Source organism: Saccopteryx bilineata, chromosome 9, assembly GCF_036850765.1.
Source record: "Saccopteryx bilineata isolate mSacBil1 chromosome 9, mSacBil1_pri_phased_curated, whole genome shotgun sequence".
NCBI classification, from domain to species: domain Eukaryota; kingdom Metazoa; phylum Chordata; class Mammalia; order Chiroptera; family Emballonuridae; genus Saccopteryx; species Saccopteryx bilineata.
This window is the reverse complement of record NC_089498.1, coordinates 91,799,383-91,817,168: the sequence shown is the minus strand read 5'-3', so window position 1 is coordinate 91,817,168 and position 17,786 is coordinate 91,799,383. Positions and strand designations below refer to the sequence as shown.

Sequence of the window (17,786 nt, the reverse complement as noted above, 5' to 3'; positions counted from 1 at the left end):
CTCTTTCTGACAGTTCATTGTTGGTGCGTAAAAATGCCTCTGATTGCTGAGTATAAATTTTATATTCTGCCACCTTGCTGAATTCATTTATCAGGTCCAGTAGTATTTTAACTGAGACTTTAGAGTTTTCTATATACAATATCATATCATCTGCAAATAATGATAGTTTTACTTCTTCTTTCCAACTTGAATGCCTTTTATTTCTTCTTCTTGTCTGATTGCTGTAGCTAGGACTTCCAGGACTATGTTGAATAAGAGTGGTGATAGGGTGCACCCCTGCCTTGTTCCTGATCTTAAGGGGGTTGCTTTTAATTTTTGCCCATTGATTATGATGTTGGCTGTGGGTTTCTCATAGATGGCATTTATCATGTTGAGGTATGTTCCCTGTATTACCACTTTGCTGAGAGTTTTGATCATGAATGGGTGCTGGACTTTATCAAATGCTTTTTCTGCATCTATTGAAATTATCATGTGGTTTTTCTCCTTTCTTTTGTTTATGTGATGAACCACATTGATTGATTTGCGAATATTGTACCATCCTTGCCTCCCCAGAATAAATCCCACTTGATCATGGTGTATGATTTTTGTCATCAATTGCTGTATCCGGTTTGCTAATATTTTGTTGAGGATTTTAGCATCTATATTCATCAGGGATATTGGCCTATAATTTTCTTTTTTTGTGTTGTCTTTACCTGGTTTTGGAATCAGAATAATGCTCACCTCATAAAAGGAGCTTGGAAGTCCTCCTTCCTCTTGAATAATTTTTTTTCATTTTTTTTTTTTTTTCTGAAGCTGGAAATGGGGAGAGACAATCAGACTCCCGCATGCGCCCGACCGGGATTCACCCGGGACACCCACCAAGGGCGACGCTCTGCCCACCAGGAGGCGATGCTCTGCCCATCCTGGGCGTCACAATGTTGCAACCAGAGCCACTCTAGCGCCTGAGGCAGAGGCCACAGAGCCATCCCCAGCGCCCAGGCCATCTTTGCTCCAATGGAGCCTTGGCTGCGGGAGGGGAAGAGAGAGACAGAGAGGAAAGCACGGCGGAGGGGTGGAGAAGCAAATGGGCGCTTCTTCTGTGTGCCCTGGCTGGGAATCGAACCCGGGTCCTCTGCACGCTAGGCCGACGCTCTACCGCTGAGCCAACCGGCCAGGGCCTCTTGAATATTTTGAAATAGCTTGAGAAGGATAGGAGTTAGTTCTTCTTTGTATATTTGATAGAATTCACTTGTGAAGCCATCAGGCCCTGAGCTTTTGTTTCTTGGGAGTTTTTTGATAACTGTTTTGATCTCATTTACTGTAATCGGTCTGTTTAGGTTTTCTGATTCTTCCAGATTGATTTTTGGAAGATTATATGTTTCAAGGAATTTGTTCTTTTCATTTAGGTTGTCTAATGTTTTGGCATACAATTCTTCATAGTATTTTCTTACAATTCTTTGTATTTCTTTTGTGTCAGTTGTTTCTCCACTTTCATTTGTAATTTTATTTATTTGAGTCCTCTCTTTTATTCTAGGTGAGTCTAGTTAAGGGTTCATTGATCTTGTTTAACTTTTCAAAGAATCAGCTCCTGGTTTCACTGATCTTCTGTATTGTTTCTGTAGCCTCTATGTTATTTATTTCCACTCTGATCTTTATTATTTCCTTCCTTCTACTACCCCTGGGCTTTACTTGCTGTTCTTTTTCTAGTTCTTTTAGATGCAGGATTAAGTTGTTTATTTGAGCTTTTTGTAGCTTCTTAAGCTATGCCTGTAATGCTATGAACTTCCCTCTCAGTACTGCTTTTGCTGTGTCCCATAAATTTTGAGTTGTTGTATGCTCATTATCATTTGTTTCTAGGAATTTTAAAATTTCTTCTTTGATTTCATTGTTAACGCATTTGTTATTTAATAACATGCTAGTTAGTTTCCAAGTGTTTGAGTATTTTTCAGTTTTTCTGTTGTGGTTGCTTTCTAGTTTCATGCCATTGTGATCAGAGAAAGTGCTTGATATGATTTCAATCTTCTTAAATTTGTTGAGACCGCTTTTGTGCCCTAACATGTGGTCTATCCTAGAGAATGTGCCATGAGCACTTGAAAAGAATGTATATTCTGCTGCTTTAGCGTGAAAGGTTCTGAAGGTTCTAAATCCAGTTGATCTAATCTAGTGTGTCATTTGAGTCTGCTGTTTGTTAATTTTCTTCCTTGAGGATCTATCTAGTCATGTCAGTGGTGTATTGAAATCCCCTGCTATTATAGTATTGCTGTTGATCTTGCCCTTTATATCCATCAAGTTCTGCTTTATATATTTAGGTTTTCCTATATTAGGTGCATAGATATTTATAATGGTACATCTTCCTGTTGGATTGCTCCCTTTATCATTATGTAGTGACCTTCTTTATCTCTTAATATAGTCTTTGCTTTAAAGTCCACTTTGTCTGATATAAGTTTTGCTACTCCAGCTTTTCTTTCATTTCCATTTGCATGGAGTATTTTTTCCCAACCTTTTACCTTCTGTCTATGTGCATCTTTTGTTTTAAGGTGTGTCTCTTGTAGACAGCATATGTATGGGTCTTGTTTTCTTATCCATGCAGCTACCCTATGTCTTTTGATCGGATCATTTAATTCTTTTACATTTAAGGTTATTATTGATATGTAGTTGTTTATTGCCATTTTCTTCTTTAAAGCTGTATTTCTCTTTTGCTATATTCTTTTCCCCCTTTGATCTGTTTACAACAGGCCCCTTAACATTTCTTGCAGCATTGGTTTGGTTGTCATGAATTCCTTGTGTTTTTTTTGGTTTTGGTTTTTGTTTTTGCCTGGGAAGCTTTTTATTTCTCCTTCAATTTTTTTTTAATTTTTTAAATTTTTTTATTTATTCATTTTTAGAGAGGAGAGAGAGAGACCGAGAGAGAAGAGAGAAAGAGAGAGAGAAGGGGGGAGGAGCCATTAGCATCAACTCCCATATGTGCCTTGACCAGGCAAGCCCAGGGTTTCGAACCAGCGACCTCAGCATTTCCAGGTTGATGCTTTATCTACTGCGCCACCACAGGTCAGACTCTCCTTCAATTTTAAACGATAGCCTTGTTGGATAAAGTAGTCTTGGTTGTAGGCTCTTGTTTTGCATTACTTTGAATATTTCTTTCCATTCCCTTCTGGCCTCTCGTGTTTCTGTTGAGAAGTCGGATGTCATCCTTATGGGGGCTCCTTTGTAGGTGATAGCCTTTTTTTCTCTAGCAGCTTTTAATGTTTACTCTCTATCTCTTAGCTTTGGTATTTAATTATGATGTGTCTCAGTGTAGATTTCTTTGGATTTTTCTTTAATGGAATTATCTGTGCTTCTTGAACTTGTGTGACTTTTTCCTGCATCAATTTAGGGAAGTTTTCAGCTGTTATTTGATTGAACAACGTTTTTATCCCTTGTTCTTTCTCTTCTTCTTCTGGAACCCCTATGATGCAGATGTTATTTCTCTTCATGTTTTCATAGAGCTTTCTTAGCGTTTCCTCAGACTTTTTGAGTCTCATTCTTTTTTCTGCTCTGCTTCCGTGCCTTCGTTTATCTTGTCCTCTAAGTAAGTCTCTGATTCCATCCTCAGCTTCATCAACCAGCTTTTAATTCCTTCCACTGTGGTCTTTATTTCTGATATTGTATTCATTATTTCTGACTGATTCTTTTTTATTATTTCAATGTCCTTTTTTATACTTGCTATCTCTTTATTTAGGTGTTTGTTATGTCCATCTATTGTTCTAAGATCTTTGAGCATCCTAACAATCATTATTTTAAACTGTGCATCTGGTAATTTGGTTATATCTGACTCATTCAAGTTCTATTCTGGGGATTTCTCTTGATTCATATGGGTTGCATTTCTCTGCCTTCCCATTTTGTGTATGTATAAGAAAGGTGTGGTCACTGGAGTCCAATGGTTGTGGCCTCTGTTTTCCCTAGGTGTGGACTGTCTGCAGGCCCTCCACCCCGTCTGCTGCTGCCTCAGGCATTTGGGTATGGGTGTTGCCGGTGCTGGCCCGCTGCAGCTATCACTGCGGTTTCCATCTCTCCTCCACTGGAGTGGCTGTGTTAACGTGCCTGGTCTACAAGCCTAGGCCAGACTCAGCCTTTGCCCCGTCTCTGCTGGTAGGGTTGCGTGCCATGCCTGGTCGCAAGCCTCAGCACTGCAGGCAGGGATGTACACCTGTGCTCAGCCACGGGTCTATGTTCCCCAGCTTTTGCTCTGCTCCCGAAGGTGGGGCTGTGCTTGCGCAGCAGCCGCAAGCGCTGGCTCCACTGGTGGGCAGGGTTGCGTGCCCGTGCTCAGCCGCATGTCTCTGCAGTTACCAGGTTTTCACTTTGCTCCTGAGGGCAGGATTGCAGGCGGAACCACCGTTGCTCCCCTAGCCAACAGCTAGGCCAGACTTCTTTCATACGCCCCTTCTGCCTCCACTGGGTGAGACTGAGTGCACGTCGGCATCAGTCGTGACTGGCCTGGCTTCCACCCTGGCTGATGGACCGTGCTTCGGCATCCTGCAGCCGCCCGCCCTTTGCGGAGCCCTCAGCAGTGTGGGTGGGGGTGCTGCTGCTCAGACCTCAGCACTCACTACTGTAGTCCTGAAGGCTCTCTCCTTCTAAGCAACTCTGCTCTAAAACCATGGGAGAGCTTGTTTGGCTGGTGTCCTGCTTTCCTTTGCTGGTATTGCTGTTTCCAGGGGAAATATTCACTTCAGATTTGGGGAGTGACTCAGTCCAGGGGTTAGGGTGTCTGTCCATCAAAGTGTTTCTGCCGGTGCCTCCTAGATTACACTCTCTTCCTGCTACTTCAGTCCTCTCCTCTCTCCCTGTCCCCTGGAGTCCCAGGTGAGTGGTTGTGAGAGAGATTTTCTGCATGGTCCCTTTAAGAAGAATTTTGGGTCTGAGAAATCTGTCTTTCTCACAAACAATATCCTGACTTGTTTTGCAGCTAAATACTGTCCGTACGCCTCTTCTAGGCTCTGGGGCTGTAGGATGGGGCTTTGTTCCTGGGGCTCAGGACCCTCCCCTCTCTGCTAAACTCACTTTCTGCCATGTGAGTCTCTCCCGGCTGCCGTTCGCTCCGGGGAGCTGGGCAGCCCTCTCCACGTTTCCGCTTTTCCTACCAGTCTCAATGTGGCTTCTTCAGTGTTCCTTGGTTGAAGAGTCCTCTTAGTTTAGTCCAAAGTTGGTTTTTCCAGATGATGGTTCTTAAAATTTAGTTGTAATCCACTTTGGTTCTGGGAGGTGAAATTGTTATGTCCACCTACTCCATCGCCACCTTGCCGCCCCCAAGTGGCTCTTGAGGTCTGTGTACCAGGGTGCTTTCAGCGACAGGGGGCAGAAAAGCCTACCTAAGGACCCAGATGAAAGGAGTGAGGGACTTGGGACAGCACTGAAAGGACTTTGCTGAGAGGGGCCATGGCAGGATTTTGAGCTAATGGTATGAGCTGGTTTTGGTCTTAACCAGGTCACACTGGTTTTGCCCCCTATTTAAACAGCCACAGAGAAGGACAGAATGTAAGGAACATGTTGTCCAAGATACTGGACATTGGGCAGTAATAGACTGTGGCTCTCTTTCCCACAAGACATGGGAAACATGATATAAGCCCTGCACATGCTCCAGCTCATGGCCCTGAGGAAGTTCTAGGCCCATAATGGCGAACCTTTTTATAAAAACTGCCCACTTTTGCAGTGCTGGTCAATGTGTTCCCTCCCGCCCACTAGTGAGCGGTCCAGCTTTCATGATGAGCCAATCGCGGTGCTGTTTGGTTGCTCTGCTATGCCCACTATGAAAGCTGGAACACCCACTAGTGGGCAGGAGGTACCAGGTTGACCAGCACTGCAAAAGTGGGTGGTTTTTATAAAAAGGTTCGCCATCACGGTTCTAGGCTGTGATGCAGAAAGGGGGAACCCAGGACTCTGTGGGCGACCGTCAGAGCTCAGAGACTGGGTGGCCAATGCATCTAAAGTTTTGAGGATAGAACAGCAAGGAGAAAAGAACTTCTCACAGAGAAAACTCCCTCGGAAACTCGTCACTACACACATGTGAGAAAATGTCTGAGTTTATTTATGTCCCCAAAACCCCACTTTTTGTTTTAGTGACTTTGTCTATGTCTTTGTCTTCATTTTTCTGGTTAACAAACCTTTATTTTTAAAAAAGGGATAGATAGGCATAGCTTGTGGTGGTGTAGTGCAGTGGTCCCCAATCTTTTTTGGGCCACGGACCAGGATAATGACAGAAAATATTTTCATGGACCAGCCTTTAGGGTGGGATGGATAAATGTACCACTTGACCGAGACAAGCATCAAGAGTGAGTCTTAGACGGATGTAACAGGGAATCTGGTCATTTTTAAAAAATAAAACATCGTTTAGACTTAAATATAAATAAAACGGAAATAATGTAAGTTATTTATTCTTTCTCTGCGGACCGGTACCGGTCCGCGGCCCAGAGGTTGGGGACCACTGGTGTAGTGGATAGAGTGTCTACCTGGGATGACGAGGTTGCAGGTTCGAAACTCTGGGCTTGCCTGGTCAAGGCACACACAATAAGCAATCAGTGAACAATTAAAGTGAAGCAACTATGAGTTGATACTTCTCGTTCTCCTCCCCTCTCTCTCGTCTTTCTGTAAAATCAATACATAAAATAAAAAAAAAACCCAACTAAATAGTCTGTTCAACAAACGGTGCTGGAACAACTGGACGACCACATACAAAAGGGTGAACTCCAATTCATACCTTGCATTATGTACAAAAACTAAGTCATCGACCTAAATGTGTAAGTCCTAAGACTGGGAAACTTCTAGAATAAGACTTTTATGACCTTGGCATAAGGAAAGATTTCTTAGATACAAAACCAGAAGCACTCTCAATAAAAGAAAAAGGTTGACAAATTGGGCTTTATCAAAATTAAAAACGTTTCCCCTTGTAAATTTATTGTGAGTAGAAGGAAAGGAAAAGGGACTAACCGGGGGAAGTATTTGCAAAGCATGTAACGTACAGAGGACTTGTATCCAGAAAGGTAAAGAACTCTCCAATCTCAATAATGAAAAAAATCAACAATACGTTTAAAAAATGGACAAGAGATTTCAATAGATATTTCAAAGAAGATACATGGATGGCAGTTAAAGTGCAACATTGTTAGTCACGGGAAATGCACATTCAAACACAACACTGTACTGCTACATACCGGTGAGAATGACTAAATATCAAAAGGCTGGCCAGACCGTGTGTTGGTGAGAAAGGGCCGGAGTTGGAAGTTAGCACACTGTGGGGATATAAAGGGCTCATTCACTTTGGAAAACAGTTTGTGGCAATTTCTTATGAAGTTCAACATATGTATGTAAAATACATACATAAATAATATATACAGGAGAAATACATTAAATGTTATGCACAGGCGTTGAGTCCAGCCCAGAAGAGCAGGGCCGTGGGCGGACCTGAGAGCCATCTGCAGCATCTGGGAGGGCAGCTCCGGGTTCGCAGACGAAACGTGTCTGGAGTCTGTCTATGACCGGGATAGCCCTCTTTGGGAAAAAGAATGGAAAATGAGATATTCGCATTGGTACAAGCTTAAGTATTCATTTCAGACATACAAGGAGCTGCAAATTCTTAAAGCCCTGAGTCTCCAGGTCCCCTTGTTGAGACTCTTTTTCAGAAAAGCTCCCTGGTGACATCTAGCTTCCCCTCCCCACAGGGAATACTCAGCCAACTCTTAGTGCGTGGGGTGCAGGGTCATAAAGATGCAGACCACTGTCCTTTCCTCTGTAGCAGTGCCCTGCCCCCACAAGTGACCTGGCAGAGACAGCTGTGGTGCAGCCTGTGCTCTCAGCAGGTCCACACCTATTGGGCTTCAGGCTCTGCTGTCTCTGCCTCAAGCTCTTCTTACCTCCTCTGCAGCCAGCTGCTCAGTAGCTGCATGCACGGAAGGGACAGGGCTCTGTGTGTCGTGAGGGGCTCCAGAGGCACTCTCGGGCCCTGGCAGTCTTGTCTCCTTGGTCACTACCCTCCTGAGCTTTGGGTGCCACTGGCCCCTCCTGCTTCCCACCTCGCCTTCAGCCCTCTCTCCTGAGGCCCCCCACAGAGGACACACCCTTTCCCCTGCTCTGACCCTCCGAGCAGCTGTGTTGGTTTTTCAGGCTTCAGTGGCATTGCTGTGACCACTGCAGCCTGACCCCAGTAGGCCACCTTGTTTGTGGGGCCTGGTGGCCACATGGGGTTGGTCAGATCCCAGAGCAGGGGATTCTGAACCCTTGGCTCCAGTATGCATGAGCTGTGTGAGTTCAGGCAAGTTTCTTAATCATGTTGTGCTTCAGTTTCCTCATTTGTAAGATGTAGACAGTAAAACAGTATTTTCCTCAGAGTCACTGTGAAGGTCAGAGAATCTTAGGAGGGCAGATGTCTCTGTCAGCTTTGTCCATTTAAGTGTCTGCAGCTTCCAGAAGAGTCCCAGACAGGTACCAGGTGCTCAGTAAGCACTTGCTTCTGTCTGGTCTCCATCCTGGGCCTGCAGGCTCCATGAGGACCGTCCTGAGTGTCACAGTTCCCCTCACTGCCATCTCATCCCCTTGGGAACACAGGTCCCTGGGACCCACCCCACCAGCAGACAGTCCTGGTTAGGGTCCTGAGGCAAGTACACGGGAGAGGTACATATTACTGGTGCGTGATGTTGGGAGGAGGGGTGTATAAGGACAAGATAATTCTTGAGCATCCCTAGAATTACATATGAAGTTCAGGATAGATGGCTTTATGTGCATCCCAAAGTCCAGTTCACGTACACAGGCCAGTGCACAAACAGCTGTCTGAGCTTTCCAGCCCTCTGCCCTAGATGAGGGCCCCACGTCTAGCTGTGCGCAGGGACATGTACAGAGTTTTGAAATTTTATTCTGGATGCCAAACTCCTTTGAGCTGACTTTTAGTCCACACTTTTTTTTAAATAGTGCCCCAGGATGACTGTAATGATTCTGATTTGATACAGAAAAATAACAAGACTAAGGGAGGAAAGAGAAACCTGCAAGTGCCCTACGATGCGAGATATGACAGGGAGAGGCTGCAAAATCAGAACCCAAACAGGCTATGGCTCAGAGATTTGAAGGAACGGCTTTCTTGCGGCCCAGGGAACAAACAGCTAACTGGTGTTGGGGCTGGAGAGAGCACTGTGGGGCAGGACCCCTGGTCTGTGCAAGGGTCCCTGCAGTAAACTTGTGTCTTCCTGTCTTGCAGGCGGTGCTGGGGAGCAGGAGAAGGTGCTGGCCAACCCCGAGGCGCTCCTGCTCATGGCCAGTTCTCAGCGTGACATGGAGGACTGGGTGCAGGCCATCCGCCGGGTCATCTGGGCCCCGTTAGGTGGAGGTACTGCCCATAGCCCACATGCTCACCCTCCAGAACCCTTGCATCCAGGTAATCAGGCCCCCACCCACCGGGAGACAGATACAGGCAGTAAACATGCCCTGTGGTGTCCTAGTGAGCAATGCAATAAGCAGTGTAAGGCTAAGTGGGAGGATGGACTGGTGTTGTGTTAGCGATCAGCTTCTCCAGGAGAATGCCAGGGGAAGGGCATGCAGGCAGCAGGACCAGCTAGTGTGCAAAGGCCCTGAGGCGGGGCTGGTGAAAACAAGGAATCTCAGGAAGGCCTTTTGGTCTGAAGGAGGGAGGACAGGAGAGTGGAGGATCTGTGGAGAAGGAAGTCACTAAGGCCTGAGGACATTGTGGAGATTTCAGATTTTGTTCTAAATTTGTGGGACATCAGGAAAGGCTTTGAGCAAGAGACATTTATGACCTGACTTAAATTTATAAAGCGAAACCTCTGGCTGCCATGTGAGGGGTGGAGGGATCATTGGCAAGAGTGGACACAGCAGTCTGGGACAGTCACGGGACAAGGAGCACCGCGGCATGGACTGGCGCAAGAGCGAAGAAGACAGTGGAGAGTGGTTAGCTGTCAGTGTGTTCTAAATATGGAGTTGCTGGGTTTTGCTGGTGGCCTGGACGTGAGGTACAAGAGAAAGGAAAGATGGGTTTCAGCTGAACAGGTGCTCTTTCTGTAGATTGATGTTCATATGAAGTCATCATGAGAAGAGCTTTTTGAAGGGATCAACCTGACTGGTGGTGGTGGTGGTGCAGTGGATACTTGGGACTCTGAGAACCCAGGTTCGAAACTCCAAGGTTGTCAGTTTGAGTGTAGGCTCATCCGGCTTGAACATGGGAACATTCAGCATGATCCCATGGTTGCGGGCTTGAAACCCAAGGTCACTGGCTTGAGCCCAAGGTTGCTGGCTTGAGCAAGGGGTCACTGACTCGGCTGGAGCTTCCCCAGTCAAGGCACATATGAGAAAGCAATCAATGAACAACTAAAGAGCTGCCACTACAAGATGATTCTTCTCATTTCTCTTCCTGCCTATCTGTCCATCTGCTTTCTGTCTCTCTTGCACAAAAAAAGAAAAGAAACAGAAGGGATCACCATGTCTGCTAGGATAGGGCCATCAACTCCCTGATGAATATGTAAACCAGGGGCTTTTGGGCTTCTGGGTCCTGCCCATGGGAGTCATGGAAGTCCTCTCTCTCCACACAGTGTTTAATTGGCACCCAGTCCAAACAGGCACAAGCTCACCTTTTGGGGATCACAGCACCTCTCCAGACCCTGCATGCTCCATAGACAGAGCCCCTACTTTACTCTTCACCTCACCAGCCCTTCTCCCACGCCTGGCTACAGCATTCTTGACAACCTTCCACAGAATCATACATCTCTTATGTAAAAAAGTCAATACAACTTTGAGTGTCAAATTTTTTTTCCTGGGCTTCCTCAATGGCCTCACACTGTTAACCGTCGCCTTCTGCCCCCTAGTGACTGCAGCAAACATGACCCACAGCCCCTGCTGGCTGACCTCCTTGGACGTCTGGGGCTGCGAGGTGGTGGAAAGTGACTGACAGAACAGAGCCCAGGATTAGACTTCTATGTAGCTAGACTTTGTTTTATGACAAGTGGCATCTCTGAACACCAGAGAAAGGAAAACAGCCATGATCATTGGGTAGAGAAAGATTTTTTTAATGAATCACAGAAAGCATTAATCTTTTAGGAAAAGATTCACAAATTGTACTAATAATATAAAGAGCATCTATTCTTTAAAAGGTAGATTGAGAAAATGAAGACACGCTATAGGTGGGGAGAAGGTATTTGCTGCATTCACATCCATCATATGACTCACTCAAGCTCCTAAGAACACAGAAGACCAAGACAGAAAAGTCGGCAGAAACACAGGCAAAGGGGTTGAGTGATCACTTGGCAGTAGAAGAACCCTCGTGACCAGTGAACCCAGGGAGTGGTGCTCAACTTCAGCAGTCGTCAGGGAGTGCAGGTCAGACCACAGCACGGTCCCTCTGCTCACCCACCCACCCACAGTATTAATGGTAAAGACCGCCGATTCCGAGTGGCGATGAGGCTAGTGAGCAACAGACACTTGCATAGATTGCTGGGGAAGTAGTTGGCAGTATCTGTGAAAGTCGAGGTTACATGTACACCTGTGTTCTAGCGATTGTGCTGTTAGGCATGTTCCAAAGAGGAAAGTGTGCACAGGTATGCCAGGAGACTTGAACACACCAGATGTTCCCAGCAGCCTCATTTGTGATGGCCTGGCGCCAACCAAGCATTCAGCAACACTACTAATCAATGAGTAATGTGTTTCACTCTTGCAAGAGAAAACAGCATGAATTAACTATAGCTCCACCCAACATGCCTGAATCCTAACAACATACTGTGGGACTAGGGAAGCCTAAATAATGTTTTTTATGATTCCATTTATATAAAGTTAAAAAACAGGACAGAAATAAACTATATGGTTTATGGATAATTAGGCAGCAAAAATATAAAGAAAAGCAAAGAAATTAAAGCCATATGAGTCAGGATGGTCGTCATAGTTACACAGATGTCCATTTTGCATTCATGTCTTTTCTGGATGTGTGCCTATTTTACTACATAAAAAGTTTTTTAAATGAATAAAGTGAAGGAGAAACTACGGGTCAGAGTCTAAGTACATAATTGCTCAAGATGACACAGCTAGTCAGGGATCAGAGCCGAGGAACGAAGGCTGATGTTCTGAGGTTAAAAGCTGTCATTTGTCTCAGCCTGTGCAGGGCACGGGCACACATGGTCTACCTGCACCTCAGTGTGCTTGTCCCTGCCCAAGCCTTCTTCTTAGTCTCTCACTCTCTTTTCCCTCTATCTCTATCTCTATCTCTATCTCTCCTGTTTCTCTCCCCACCCCCCGCTTGCTCAGAATGAGGACCTTTGCAGAATCCCACATAGAACCCAGATTTGCCCCTCCTCCAGCCCCTCCTCCACCCCCACCCCACATCCACTTATGAAACTTCTCAGGCTGTGTGCTGAAGAACTGGCAAGAATTAAAACAGGAACCATCATCAAAGGTGCTTATCTCCCCTTTCTACCAGAAGTATAGTGGAAACGCAGAAATCCCAGGGGTTAGTGATGGCAGACATGTCTGGGCAAGCATGGGCACTCACAGGTGGGCTCTGTCAGCCTCTGGAGGTTTCCTGGCAAAGCTGTTATTAGCCGGGTTCCCTGGAAAGGAGGCTTAGAGGATCAGTCCTTTCACTGTTTAATAGCGGAGCCCAGAAGCCCTTTCAAGCATGTTTGTTCTGGCAGACAGCGGGCCACCTCTGATGGCTAAATGGGCTGCATGCCCACTGCAGTTAGAGAGCCTGGGTGTCGTCACAGAGAAAACTGGGGCCAGCCAGCGGGTCAGGGAGCTTGCCCAAGGGTGGCCCAGGCTGGAGTCCCTCTCGTCTGGGCATTCATTGATTCATTCCTTCCTTCCTTCCTTCAGCCAGTCAGTCCTTCACTCGAGAGTGTGTTCTAGGTGCTGGGGATATAGCAGTGAGGAGGAAAGACAAGGTCCCTGCCCTTGTGGAATGCATGTCCCATCAGAGGAGACAGATAAACAAGATAAGGAAGCCCATGTGAATTAGATGGCGATGAGCTTAGTGGAGAAAGATGAGGAGGGAGCGAGCAGCCGTGAGGGGTAGTCGGAGGTTAGTGACAGCTCTGAGGGTTTGTAAAGGAGATGAAAGGTGAATTACACACATGCCTGGGCAGAGAGTTTTGGAGGCAGAGGCAGGAGTGTCCATGCTGGCAGAGCCAGCCAGCCAGCCAGTGTCTGTGAAGGGGGACAGAGGAGGAAGCAGGTCAGGGAAGGACTGAGGTGGTAGGTGAGGAGGGCCTTGTGGTCACTCCAATGGCTCTGCTTCCATCTCAGGGAGGTGGTGCCATCGACAGGTTCTGAATAGAGGAGTGGCCGAGCCTGACTCAGGTTCTGACAGGACCCCTCTGGCTGCCGTGTGGAGATGAGATACAAGAGTGCAAACACAAAATAGGGAGACCAGTGAGGAGCCTATTACACGGTCACATTGGTGGGAGAGGATGGCCCAGCATGGAACTGGTGATGAGAAGTAATTGAATTCTTGGTGTATTCTGAAGGAAGAGCCACTAATGTTCCCCTGTTGGAATGGAAAAAAGGTGTAAGAGGATGAGAGATGTCAGGGTAATTCCAAGATATTTTGATCTGAGCAGCTAGAAGGGGGGATTAGCTATTAACTGAGACAAGAAAGACCACAAGAAGCATATCTGTTTAGCAGGAAGACTGAGTTTACTTTGGGGCTGAGTCTGAGATACCCATGAGAGGCTCATGTTCAGATGGCAAGCAGGCAGTTACACATTTAAATCTGGAGATTAGGAGAGAGGCCTGGGTTGGAGAGAGAATGTGGGGTCATTGACACATAGATGGCATTTGAAGCTGTGAGGCTGGATGAGACCTCCGCGAAGCAAGTACCGGGATGACGGAACCAGAGCTGAGTCTTTCTTCTCTTTTTTTAAGTGAGAGAAAGAGAGACAGACAAACAGACGGGAGAGACATGAGAAGCATCAACTCATGGTTGCAGCACCTTAGTTGTTCACTGATTGCTTCTCATATGTGCCTTGACCAGGGGGCTCCAGCTGAGCCAGTGACCCCTTGCTCACGCTAGTGACCATGGAGTCACATCTGTGATCCCACCCTCAAGCTGGATAAGCACATGCTTAAGCCAGTGACCTTGAGGTTTTGAACCTGGGTCCCCAGTTTCCCAGGTCAATGTTTTATCCACTGCACCACTGCCTGATCAGGCCAGAGCTGAGTCTTGAGCTGTCCCCCAGTAAGAAGTGGGGGTGCAGAGGAGGAGCCAGCAGAAGGGTCTGGGAAAGACAGCTGGTGAAGGCGGGGAGCCAGGAGCAAGTGGGGTCCCTAAGATGAATGAAGAGAGTGTCTAAGAAAGAAGGAGCCTGATGTATTGCTGATACATCTGTCGGAAGAGAACGGACATTGAGCACTGTTCATTGGCAACTGGAATACAGGTGGTTTTGGTGGGGAGCTGGAGGTAGAGCTTGAAAACAGTGAGTGTGAGATGGGATAAGAGACAGGGAATTGGAAAGTGAGCACAGCCAACTCTTTCAAGATGTCTGCTGCAAAGGAAAAGAGAAATGGGGACAGTAGCTGGTGGGGTAAGTGAGGCAGAGGGTTTTGTTTATTATTGTTCTTCAATTGAGAGACAAAATAGCAATGGAAAAAGGTTGATGGTGCAGGAGAGGGAGCGAATTGCTGAAGCTCCGATATCTTGTGGGGATATAGAGGTAAAAATGCTCAAACAAATGTTAACAAATTGACTCCAGCAATATGTGAAAGGTTTACACATTGTGACCAAATGAGACTTATCCCAGGAATGCAAGGATGGTTTAACACGTGAAAATCAGTTCATGTGATACTTCAGTAGAATAAAGGACAAAATCCACATGATCGTCTCATTAGACTCAGAAAAAGGATTTGATAAAACCCGGCATCCTTTCATGGATAAGAATGCTCCATGGTTTAGGCTAGGAAGGAACTTCTACAACCTGCTAATCAGCACCCACAGAATCCTCACGGTTAACGTACCTCATGGAGAAAGACTGGCTGCTGTTCCTTGAAGATGGACACAAGACCAGGATTCTCATTTTTTACCATTTATATTCAGCATTGTCATAGAACAACTAGTCAAGAGGTTGAAATAAAAGGCATCTGGACTGGAAAGAAAGGAAGAAGTAAAAGTATTTCTACTCATAAATGTAATGGTCTTGTATATAGGACATCTTAAGAAATCCACCAGAAAACCATAAAAAAGTCAGCAAGATTGCAGGATACAAAGTCAGCATACATAAATCAATTGTATTTCTCAATTGTATTTCTATACAGTAGCAGCAGGCAAACTGAAAATAAAATCAAGAAAACTTTATTGACCATAGCATCCAAAAGAATGAAATAATTTAGGAATAAAATTAACAAACGAAATACAAAACTTTATATTCTTAAGATGACAAAACATTGTTGCAGAAGATGAAAGCAGACCTAAATAAATGGAAAGACATTCCATGGTCATGACACTGTGGTGGAAGAAGACTTGATACTGTGAAGAGGGCAGTGCCCCCCCCCCCCCAGTGGGTCTCTGGACATCAGTGTCCAGCTCTGGGAGGCTCCATGAGGCAGCACCTCCTAGCCAGCTAGCTCTCTGAGAGGGAAAGAAGGGAGTCACAGGGTGCCCAGGGCTGCCCGGCTTGCATGGGTGAGTCCTGACCTCATTATCTGAAGAGAGCCTGCAAGCCTGCCAAGGTGAGTCTTACATCCATACATAAGATGGTGCGTGGCAAAGCGCTGGTGTTGAAGTAGGAGAGGAGGCAGTGAGCACAGGCTTCGGCATCAGGCTGTGGTCTGGATAGAAAGCGGCTCTTCCCCTTGTTTGTGGTGTCACCCTGGGTATGCTACTTACCCTTTCTGTGTCCTTGTTTGCTAAGGGGGGGGGGTAAAAGTATCTTCTCTGCAGGGTTGTCATGAGAACTAAAAGAGAAAATGGGTACGAAATACTGCACTCAGCATTCTCTTAGTTCTAAATAGTCCTCATTTATTCAGCAAACACTGAACCTCTGCCCAGGTGCAGGCAGGGGACATGGCAAGGAAGAACAGGGGTCAGACAGAACTTCCGTGCTTACACACCAGGACAGACAGTGGCCAGGGAAGTGCCTTGCATGGTATGGAGCAGCAGTCTTGAGCCTTGAGCCTCTCTGGCATCAGAATCGCCTGGAGGAAAGCTTGTAAACATAGACTGCTAGCTCCGTCCACAGTTTCCGACTCACTGGGGTGTGTAGCCCTAGGATGTGTATTTCCAAGTACTGCTGGTCCAGGGCCCACATTTTGAGAACCACTGTGTTTTAGAAGGCGGTGAGTTCTATTGAAAGATTAGAGTGGCTTTAAATATGTGGGGAGGGCAGGCTGAATGAGAGCTTGACTCTGAGACAGTCTTGAGAAAGGTGAGGAGTGGGTAGGAAGGACGTTGCTGGAAGTGTGCAGACCAAGGCAGCAGCTTGGGCAAGGGCAGAGGGTATCTGATGTGGTCATGGGCCAGTGCTGAGGTGGGTGGGCCGGACGGAGGGAGGAATAGGGCTGGGAGGGAAGGGGCTGCTGGCAGCGGCCTCCTGGGCCCATGTGAGGCGAGGACCTCAGCTTTTACTCGTCAGTGAAATGGGGGAGCACTGGGGAGCTTTGAAATGAAGAATGACGTGGCCTGATGCATAGCTTAAAAGGACCACTCTGACTGCTGACCACGGAGGACCAGGGGGAAGACCAGACATGTATGTCATAATCTATGCAAGAAGCAGTTATTCTCACTGTGGTAATGGTGAAAGGGGTTAGATTCCCAATCAACTCTGAAAGCAGAGCCGACAGGATCAGGGTGCAGGTGTGAGGAAAAGGGAAGAGTGAAGGTGGACTCCAAGGGATCTGGCTGGGCACCAGAGGACAGAGCTGTCATTAATCAGGAGGGAAGACTTAGCACAGAGCAGGGTTGGAGGTGGGGCAAGACCATAGCTCCTTTTTAACATGTTTGAGTTTGAGATGCCTGTTAGTCATTGAACCAGCGGAGATGCTGAGCGGGCAGCGGTATGCAGGAGTCTGGGGGCCAACAGTAGGGCTCAATGCTAGTAATTATCCATCCACAGACTAGCAAGCACTGCCAAGCCAAACTCAGCATCTGTTTGTAGGCAGCAGCATAGAGTGACAGACCTGGAGCAGGGAGCTGGGCCTGAGAATGGTGTCCCTGCCCAGAGTGACCACTCTGTGCTGAGGAGGGGCACAAGGGGCCAGGCAGTGGCCATCAGAGCCTTGTTGCCCAAGCCCGGCTGTGGGGCTGCTGTAGCCTCTGGAAACTTCTCTATGACCTGACAGGGCCAATTCTCCTGCCCTTGGGTTCCTCAGAAATCATGGAGAGGGGTGTGGAGTGGTGGAGGATAGAGAGGAGACAAATGCAGCCCCCAGAGGCCAAACGCAAGATACTTGACATGGAGAAAATCCCAGCCTCAGGACAATTTGGAGGGACACAAAGCAACACTGTTAATCCATCTGGTAGTGGTCATTATTTGCTATAATGACATCTCTAAATGGAAGCCCTCAAGGCACAATCAGACTCGGAGTGCTAGGTCACTGGCCTCTGCCGAGGCTGGCAGGGCCGAGACTGAGGTCCTTGGGGACCACTGCTCCCCGTTGCTGCTTGCACCACAGTCCAGCTCTTATGAGAGATTCAAGAAGAGTCTTGTTTCCAGTTCCCCTGAATGTTCACCCAGCAGGCTGGGGGGCTTGGGCCTTCTATGGCAGCCCTTCCAAAAGGGGAAAGGACTATGCTGATCTGGGCTGGGCTCTGGGTCACTACGCCAGCAGAAGGGGCACTTGAGCCTGATTCTGTTACC

General features: G+C 46.8%; 1 protein-coding gene across 10 annotated transcripts in view; it reads left to right on the top strand.

Annotated features, from left to right (window-relative positions):
- ARHGAP22 (Rho GTPase activating protein 22) overlaps positions 1-17,786 on the top strand; it is a 206,553-nt gene that overhangs the window by 164,020 nt on the left and 24,747 nt on the right. For 9 of the 10 annotated variants that reach the window (XM_066243427.1, XM_066243428.1, XM_066243431.1 and 6 more), the window contains one exon: positions 9,200-9,376. In XM_066243427.1, coding sequence (XP_066099524.1) covers positions 9,200-9,376 — 177 coding nt within the window. The remainder of the gene's footprint in view (positions 1-9,199; positions 9,377-17,786) is intronic. The other variant, XM_066243429.1, reaches the window with a different exon arrangement.